This window comes from Folsomia candida, unplaced genomic scaffold, assembly GCF_002217175.1.
Source record: "Folsomia candida strain VU population unplaced genomic scaffold, ASM221717v1 Fcan01_Sc044, whole genome shotgun sequence".
Classification (NCBI taxonomy): domain Eukaryota; kingdom Metazoa; phylum Arthropoda; class Collembola; order Entomobryomorpha; family Isotomidae; genus Folsomia; species Folsomia candida.
Window position 1 is genome coordinate 239,191 of NW_019091236.1, and position 10,543 is coordinate 249,733.

Here is a 10,543-nt window from a genome sequence, read left to right on the forward strand (position 1 = left end):
TTGCTGTGCAATGCTTGCCATGAATGTCGGAAATTTGTTTCGTGGAACATACACATCACACTTAACGGCGAAGACGTTACCATACTTCAGAAGCGATTTAGCTAGCCTCGCACTTACCTCAGTGCCAATTCTAACAACTTCGACAGAAGGTCATGGCCTTGCTAACGGTGCAAAAAATTTCAGCTCGTTCCTCACAGATGAAATAAAACATCGACTACTCGTGGCTGTTAATACTTCAAACATTTACAACATTCTTAGCAACATCATGGGTCGCACAAACTTTTTGCTATCCTCTTGGTATGATTTCGCACTTAATATTAGCAACAATCACCCAATAGAGACTCACAATGGGTACAAGCCACCTCCTGAAATCTTTGTGCTAATGGACGAAGAGGTGGCGTGCGAAGCCTTAATTAAACTTTTGACAATAAATAATGCGTATTTCCCAATTTTCTTCCGGAGTTCGGACATATATACCGCAATCTATTTATACATGTCAAGCAGCACTCTGGTTGGTAGAACTTTATCTCCTGGGTTAAGTGGCTTGCAAGAATCTGGGATACTCGACTGGTGGCGTCACCGTAACGCAGATCGAGGGTTACTAAATCCAGGTACCTATTACTCTAATAAGACCTACTTTGGAACAGATTTGCACCGAGCACTTATTCACTGGCCCCCAACGAAGTCGCCAGGATTTGAAAATGATGTTGTAGGACTTAGAAATTTTGTCATGTTTGGGTGCATTCTTATATTTTTGTATTTATCGTCTGGAGTTCTGGCGTTGCGCGAGGTTTTGTATCATCGGGAAACAAGGGAGAATATACATACAAGTTGCTTGTGCAGCAGCTGCAGGCAGCCCACAAACAGCAAATGCGAAAAAATTCATGTTGTTCAAGCTATTGTGAATTTGGTTATTGAACCAATCTAAATTTTTGAGTACAAACCTTCCCGCAAGACACTAATAATCTTTTTATCTTTAATCAAAAACTACTGCGACAAACAATTTGTTTACCGAAAATTAATGCTTACGATTAAAGGAAATACCTAAAATGCTTAATACTTAAAATGCATATGCATGTAATGGGTGTAAATTTAATCCAACAACATTTTTCACTGCATAGTTTTTTTCGAAACTGCAGGTATTATCAAAACCAATTTTTTCACAAGGTATCATAGTATTTGGCCTTTTCACCACGTACTTGAATCAAGTCCTGAACGCTATGGTTCATGCAATGAGCAAGTGAAAATGAAAATGTATAATGATATATGTAGCTACATGGTTACAGTGAAGGCTAGTGGTTTGGATGTTTTATAATTGGTGAGAAGGTGGATAACCAAATAGGACGAACTCAAACTTCATTTTGTGGTCAATGCGTCCAATCTAAAATGTTTTAATTTTAAACGGATTTGAATGTAATTTGTGACACATTAATGGTCTAACATTTATATTTAAGGTTACATATTCCTGAAATCTAAATATACTAAGTATTGTTCATATTGTGTCTATTTTTAGTTAGTTTTAGTTTATCACAGTATGTACGAAAAATTTGAACTTCGGAAAATTATTTTTGACAATAAAGTATAGTCATGCAATTAAAAAAAAAAGTTACATATTTGTATAGATAATTTTCAAATCGAATTGGTTATAAGCTATGGTTGAAATATTCATGAATTGATATTTATGATGACTAATAACTCTATTAAGATCAGTATTACGCTTACATACATACATACGCTTTGTCTCAAATGTAAGAGATAGAAATTGGATATTCTCTCATTCTGTGATATGCTACTCGTGGGTCGTGATATTTTGTTATATTATAGGTAATTTAAATGGCTCCACAAAGTTTCATTCAAAATACGCTACAACTACCCGAGATTTTATCATTCTCCCAAAATTAGACAAATTGGGCTGTCTCAAAAGTAAGAGATAGGACATTTTTAAATTAATTTAATATTAATTTCTAACTGAATCCAGCCCTAGACACAGTGTCTAATATTTAGTGACACCTCCCTGGACTAACAAGGGAACCTCAACTACTGTCCAATCTCGATTTCCTTCGGAATACCCTTAATCGACAGATAATTTAGTGAAACTAAAACTTTGTCATAGAACATGCGGTGCAAAATCACGTTCTCGCGAAATATTTGGCGAGAGCTGCACCAGAATCTGTCATTTTCCCAATGCTTTTAACATAGCCACCAGCCTTTCGAATGCTGAAATGAACATTATGGAATATTGAAAAATTATACATATCCACAATTGGCCACCATTATACAAATGTACACATCCGCGTAATTTCAGCCCGATCACGAATATACACAAAGTGTTGCAAATATTTGTAAATTTTTTTGCAAATTGCGAAAATCGGAAGAATTTCCCAAATTTGAATGCTTCGTTACCTTAAATGCAACAGAGTTTGCAAGTTTAACTAATGTAAAATGCAATTTTCTTATTGCAAAAAATTGCAAGAATTTGCAAGAATTTGCAAGAATTTGAATTTCTAAGTTCGCAATTTTCAATTTTTCATTATCATTTTATGAAACTAAAAAATTATCATTTACATAAATATATACAAATGAAAGTAAAGCTAATTTGTTGAACAACTAAAAAATCAAGCTACGCATTTTTTGCAACTTGAAAAAATAAATATCGCAAATAATTTCGAATAATTCGTAAAAATAGACTAGCATTGGTTATTTTAACTAATTTTCATGAAAAATTGGGGACTTCAAGTTTTGAAAAATTCTTGCAATTTTTTTGCAATAAGAAAATTGTATTTTACATTAGTTAAACTTGTAAATTTTGTTGCATTTAAGGTAACGAAGCATTCAAATTTGCGAAATTTTTCCGATTTTCGCAATTTGCAAAAAATTGGCAAATGTTTGCAACACTCTTTGCATATTCGTGATCGGGCTGAAATTACTTGGACGGGTACATATATAATTTTTCAATATTCCATAAAGTTCATTTCAGCATTCGAAAGGCTGGTGGCTATGTTAAAAGCATTGGGAAAATGGCAGGTTTTGGTGCAGCTCTCGCCAAATATTTCGCGAAAACGTGATTTTGCACCGCATGTTCTATGACAAAGTTTTAGTTTCACTAAATTATCTGTCGATTAAGGGTATTCCGAAGGAAATCGAGATTGTACAGTAGTTGAGGTTCCCTTGTAAGATTAACTCAAATATCCGTCGTTTCATTGAATCATTAAAATTCTGAAGAGTTTCCAATGGGATGTTCGCCCATCCTTCGTGAATTTGGCGTTCCAGTTCTTGTTTGGTCCGATACTGGCGTCCGTGTGAGTAAACTCGACGCGAAAGTTCTGCCCACAGATTCTCCATTGGATTGAGATCGGGACTTCTTGCTGGCCAGGGCAAAGTCCGCATGTTTCTCCTCGCTAAAAAGTTCAGTGTGGAGCGAGAAGCGTGAATTAAAGCGTTGTCTTGCTGGAAAATCCACCCTCTCCCTCCAATTTTTGGACCTTCTCGAATGAGATTTGCCTTGAGGACTACTTGGTAGCCTAGGGAATCTGCTCTTGGTGGGATCGACGCAAGTTCAGTCTTTCCATTCTACCCAAATCCTCCCCAAAGCATGACAGACCCACCCCCTATTAATGAGCCAATAATATATTTTTATATTTACTGATTAAGTAGTTTAGTGTGAAAATAACTGGTCAAAAATGGTTTCTGACATACCTGCTTGTCGCTTAGAAAAGATTTCTGGTTCCTTCTTGAGATGGTGCCAATAATACGAGTAACCATCCGGTCCATCAGATTAAACTTTTTTTCGTCCGTGAAAATGACCTTTTGCCACTCTTTTTCCCATGACATGTACTTCCTGGCGAATTCCAGCCTTGCGTCCTTGTGGCGTTGGGTCAAGGGAGGCTGGGTAAGTCTTTTCCTCCACTCCAAGTCGGTATTATTAGTCAGGGACCTGTGTACGGTGTCCTTTGAGACAGTAAACGGCAGTTCCCTTCGAATTTCTCTGATAGAGTACTGCCCTGTTGCGGCAAGTTTGCCAATTTGTCGCCCATCCCGAGGTATCAAAATCTTAGGGCGACCATAGGAAGTTGTTTCAAGGCCTTGGTGGGTCTTTGAATTAAGATAATTCGAAATTGCACTTTGCGAAAACCCGAGGAAATTTTTTTTAAATGGCCAATGAATTTTTTTTATGTTGCTAAGGAATTTTTTTTATGTTGCTAAGGAAATTTTTTTATGTTGCCAAGGAAATTTTTTTATGTTGCCAAGGAAATTTTTTTATGTTGCCAAGGAATTTTTTTATGTTGCCAAGGAAATTTTTTTATGTTTCCAAGGAATTTTTTTATGTTTCCAAGGAATTTTTTTATGTTGTAAAGGAAATTTAATCATAATCATAATCATAATCATAATCATAATCATAATCATAATCATAATCATAATCATAATCATAATCATAATTCTTATCTGTTCCCTGATTGGTGGAGCCGGAATCTGAACAGCGAATCAGAATACAGGAATGTCACGGAAAATTTCACGGGACGGACTTTTCGAAATTATAATATAGATTTAATGTAGATTCTGAATATAATATGCAGTTTTTGGTTTTCCTTACCGAGAATGAACCATTAATTAAAAATTGGAGAAGAATGGAAAATTCATGCAAAAAATTAAATCGTACCCTTTCAGTTTTTTGATCAGCTCATCCTTGCACACACTTAAAAACAATAATTCTTAACTCAACTTCGATTGATATACGGTTTTTAATATTTTATGTAAAAGGTTTCAATTTTTTTGACTTTGATGATGCTAGACATCCCGAAAAATGAGTAGAAAATAGCCATATGCCGTGGAAAAAAAGAGGGTCATTTTCCTGCATAGGAAAGGACTATGCTACTATAAAATTGCATTGGGGACGAAGTTTCAGGAGCCAACTATACAATTCCTTGCCCAAACATGGGAGAAAACTTGATTCTTGGGCAATTTTCATTGAAGACGACACAAAACGGCAATCAACAAGGGCGAGCATCCAAATATAATCCGCAAGATCTTGACCAATTAGGGACTATTGGCTTCAAAAATTGCATCTGAACTGCAGGAACAATACAAAAGAAGGGTTTCTACTCAAACAATCAGATGCAGGGTCCGGGAATGGGTCTTTATGGGTCGAAGTGCGAGCAAGAAGCCATTCATTTATAAGTCAAATATGGCACAGCGTACTAAATGGACCCTGAAACTCAGCGTTAGGATTCTGAATGACTGAAAACGTGTCAGTCAGCATGACACAAGCATGTGCAACAAATTTAGGGCAATTGCAGTCGTGAAGATATGGAAGAAACCTGGAGAAGCCCTTAAACCCAAATCCATAAAAAAGACAATGTAAAATAATCAGGGAATTGTGATGGTTTGGGCCCCAAAATTTTGGAATGATGTTGGAACTTTATGTTTATTGAGTCAAACATCAACAATGAAGTCCAGCTGACAATTCTGGAGGGAAATCAGGTCCGCTGAGCGAGGAAATTGAGACTTGTGACGAAAATAATTTTGCAATTCGACGTGAATCCCAAAAATACGCCAAGTTAATTAATCGGTACCTAGAGTAAAAGGGAATTTATGCCCTCCCATGGGTTGCCTGATCTACTGACCTCAACCCCATCGAAAATTTATGGGCATAATTGGCGATGAGGATTTCCAACCGAAAACCGAAGTCCAAATATGACTTGCATGTTATTTTATGCTAAGTGTGGCTAAACGTCTGACCGGAGGTGACACAGAATTAGTAGAATTCATGCCGCGGCGTATCATAGCTGTAATTGAAGTATACCGAGGCGTTTCAAAGTGTTAACTAATTATTAAACACAATTTGTATTAAAAATCCACAAGGGTACGATTTAATTTTTTGCATGGATTTTAAATCTTCCCCAACTTTTTAATTAGTGGTTCACAATTGGTAGGGAAAAACAAAAAATGCGTGTCATTTTCGGAATCTACGTTAAATTTCCTACAAGACTGATGCATTACATAACAATAATCGATTTCCATCAAGTAGAAAACCATGGATTTATGACGTGATAGAAAAGGGTAGGATTTAAATTTTTGCTTACTGTAGTTTCAACAATATAGATAGCTTAAATTACAACTTCGTGGAAATACAAGAGATTATTAGTAATTAATGCTACTTATAATTTGTCCCCGACGTACATACGCAAATTGGATTTGTACATACGGCAGCATACGTTATCGTTTCGGTGAAATTCTAATTATTTCTACAAAATGAAAGGCACGTAGGCAACCTGCCTACGTGACATACATAAGGTACATTAAATTTCTCGGGGAAAAAATAATAATTATGGCCATGTAATACATAAATTCATAATCGCGCTAAATTAGGCACATACTTAGAATTTTGTTATCCTCAAATTTTTCTGCGTACGCCCCGAACTGCAAGCTTGCAATTCGATTTTGTATAAAAGAGGAGACACGACTCCTTGCGACCCTAGGACTCTTTTTTCCGCCATTCTGAGAATTTAGACGTAGGAAAGTACGTGCATGAAATAATTTTCAAAATCAGAACATTTATAATTATTTCGTAACTCTAGGTATTTATTTAGTAATTTCGAACGACGAATTTTGATGTATCTATTGTGTAATATGTAGCTGTGCCATTCGGGAAGGATTTCAAAATTAAATAAGCCGGTCTTTATTTTTGCCTACATATTTATACATGTACTTACGTTTAATGCCCGAGTTTGGATATTCCAGGTTACATAAATACGCAAATTTGAACCAAATGGCACTATTTAGCTTTTCATATATTTTTGGACACAGTTACCATACGCATACAACCAGAAGGGCAACAACGCGTTAACATGAGAACCTGTAAAAAATTGAACTTGTTTTCATTCATTCATGGGCTACCCATTAACTCAGGAGGTAGAGAAAAGCACCATCGAGTCAGACTGATTTTGATAAAAACTCCAAACACGTCCCATTTTATTTTGAGAAACAAGTAAATTTTTTGGGCAGCTGAATTAGTATTAAAAGGGACGGGTAGTGGTGGATATTTCATCTTCTTACCTATATAGCTTCTCATAGGTTGAATTGCAACACGACGATTGTCTTCATTTACTTTGTAAATTGACCACAATTTTGTGCAGATTTTTGACTTCAATACATACATATGATTTGACGTGATTGTTCAAATTAATCGTGATGTTGGTAATTTTTGGCGTGGTAAGTAGTATCTGATTAGCTTGTGAGAATGATCATTAAAGGATAAAATTGTGTGAAAATAGATTTTTCCATACTCAAAAGTGTGGTAAGCCATATGTATACTTGCGTAATATTCTGCTTACGTATGTCAAGTGTGTAAGAAATTGTGCATTTGTCGCGTCCAGATAAAATGAAATGAGACACAAGATTGAACGTTGGTAATGCGATATGAACGAAATGTGGCAATCTTATCATAACACGACTAACGCGTGCTGTCCATCAGCTTATCAACTTATCTTTATTGACGTCCTTTGCTCCGCGTCAAGTGTTCCCATTTTTATGAATAAATACTGCGCATTTCGTAGATACATACTTGTCCAGTCATATTCCATTTGTTGAGGAGACTTATTCTGTATTTTTTATAATTGGTGGTGCTAATATTTAAGATGAACGGTTTCAATTTAATGATTTGTGTGATATTCGTCCAACCAATTTCCGGCAGTGAGACGGATGGTAAGACATTTCTTACATGAATAATCTCACCTCAATACAAATTTGTCTAATTTGTTTTCCACTTCAGTTGGTGGTGGAGTCGCGGATAAAAATCGTCAAAATTATGGATACGAAATTTTTGTCGGGAAGGGATCTACTTCATTGTATTTCATATTGCAAACAACGGTAACTTCCTAAATGAATTGGACATGAAGACAGTGTTTAATTGGTATTATTTTAACTCCAGGGCCACTGGATGTATGCCCTTAATTACTGTCATAATCACAACTTTGCGCCTGGTCGAATCTCGACCGAGCGGGATTTCGAAATAGTCTCCAACTTCATAAAGTCAAACGGACTACCGGAAGCAAATCGTAAAATGTATTAAATATTTTTGTGGTTGAAGGTTTTTTAAATAATACTTGTTTCAGAATCAATCTGGCTACCCGCCACGGATCACGGAAATGAGGGAACGTTTCGCTGGCTGGATCGCCTTGATGAGGTTGCCGTAGGCAATTGGAGTGGTGGAGCGCCCTCTGGAAATAGAAGTTTGAACTGCTTGAAGATCAATAGCGATGGGTTGTACCAAGGCGATTCATGTTCGCGGGGTCGAAGAGCACATTATGCGTTATGTGCCGTAGAAAATTTGCATGACAACGACCAATATAATAATTATGTGCAGACAGCGCCCAAAAAATTGATTGACCTTGTGGAAGATGAGGTTCGAGGTTTGCGTCCGATAGGTAGCGTTGGAAGGAAATTGTACTATGTGGACGACACGAACATACTGGAGGTGGCGAATTTTTTCGGATTCCTACATGAATATACAGGGTGGTTTAAATGTCAGGATACAAGGCAAACTTTTTCAATGGGAAGAATTCGCAAATCTTCATTAGTTACAGAAATTCTGCCCAAGAAATTCAATATTTTAAGAATTTTGTCATCAGTTTTGAATAAGTTTTGTTGAAATTCTCATCCCCAAATCCGTAACTGGTGGAAATTTACGAATTTTTCCCATTGATAAGCTTTCCATTGTACATAACCTGACATTTTTGCCACCCTATGTGTCTCATTGATTTGTACCGGTTTATTTATACAATCCTAGAAATCGTGGCTTGAAGGGGTAGATTTTTGTCACGAAAATGGAATGAGAATCGCCGGCCCAGAAACCGTGGAGGAGATCGATTTCTTAAGAAACTTTGCAAATGAGGAGGCGAACGCGGGTTTGGGTTAAAATAATCGTTAACCTAATTGGTAAATAGTGATAATTGCCTTTCTATCTACTTAATAGGAAGGGATGCACTTTTTCATATTGGTGCAACTGACATGATGGCGATGTCCTGTTCACGGGGAAATACCAAGTTTCGCTTGTTCCAATTGGGTAAGGATGTAATTAGCGAGACGGGTTTGGACGGGTTTGGAGGTTGGTGGTGGTATAAGTGTGCTTTCATGACAACGACGGAATTTCGGGCATCCGATTGCATTAGCGGGGCGCAGTTTAGAATAATATGTGAAGTTGAAAACACTTCAGGTATGTAATTTACTAACTATGTAGTTTCTTTTAATCAGAGCTTTTAACTTAGCCACATTTCTAATTAATTAGTATTTGATAATTTGAAAGATAATATTTTGTCTTATTAATTGGTAATTAGTAATTAAACTCTTGAGGTTGGTAATTAAGTTAATTAATTAGCTAATTAATTAGAATATTAATTAATCAACTGATTGGTGATTTTAAATGATTTTCTAATTAATTAGTAAGAAAAATTAGCTTTGGTAGTACTAAATAGTTAAGGTTAACTCGTAATTAATAATTAGTTTAAACGCGCTATTTAATTAGATAATTAATTACAGATAGATTCACTAATTAATTAAAAAACCTTGCTTTTAATGAAGGAGCTTAACAATTATTTAATCTCACATTTGTATCGTAAGTATAGTTCCATCTACTACAACCGTCTCGCCAGGACCGATTTGTGAACCTGGTCAATATTTCGTGCCACATCAAGATTGTAGATTTTACTACGTTTGCAATGAAGAGACTCCTACCTTGGCCCAATGTCCGAATGGTCTTTACTGGAATCAGGATTTGACAACGTGTGATTTTCCGGCCAATGTGGGAGAATGTGTGGGAGGAACACGGTAGGTTAGCTTTCGATTTACATAAATGATTAAATAATTCAAGTTGCAAATTGTTTCCGCGGCACATATGTAGGTCACCGTTCGATGAAAGTTAAGATCAATCCAGCAAGCGAATGGCTAAAGATTTGTTTGTTTCCTAAATTTATTTAAATAATTGAAAAGAGTATAAGAAATAAAATGTGAGACCAATTTTGAAATATCCGTAATTAATAAAAATTGCTAAAAAATATAAATGTAGCGATTAAACACGAATAACCAATTTTCTCAATTTCTACATGTCTTGATAATGAATAGCAGATTGCATTCGAAATATTGACAAAATAAAACAAATTCTTTTTCTTCGAGTTTTCCACTAAAACTCCGTGTAATCCAATTATTATTAAACACGAATACGATTTGTTAATGTTAAAAGAGAATTCGATTTGTACATTATTTAGACTACTTTTTTGAACAAGTCAGATTATATTGGACTAAGTTTGAGCTTATTAATAATAAACAAATGTAATAACTTTGTTTAATATTTTTGTTGGGGTTGCTTAAGATTTTGGGAATCGAAACCCTTTATTTCACAATTTATGTAGGTAAAATTATAATAGCAATCCGCATAATAAATATTTATTAAATATTAATATTCCATCTATTAGCATATTTTAATTCATTACATACAGGGTCGGTTATTTATATGATGCATATTAGTAAAATGGACCTTAAAATTGGATAG

General features: G+C 35.5%; 1 protein-coding gene across 1 annotated transcript; it reads left to right on the top strand.

The window, feature by feature from the left end:
- The first annotated feature begins 7,541 nt into the window (after positions 1-7,541).
- On the top strand, positions 7,542-10,342 carry LOC110861697. The gene is made up of 8 exons (XM_022110821.2): positions 7,542-7,701; positions 7,769-7,866; positions 7,928-8,054; positions 8,112-8,473; positions 8,786-8,903; positions 8,972-9,211; positions 9,621-9,822; positions 9,896-10,342. Exons 1-8 carry the CDS (start codon positions 7,635-7,637, stop codon positions 9,915-9,917), a joined length of 1,236 nt encoding a protein of 411 aa, XP_021966513.1. The 5' UTR covers positions 7,542-7,634; the 3' UTR covers positions 9,918-10,342.
- Positions 10,343-10,543: the final 201 nt, after the last annotated feature.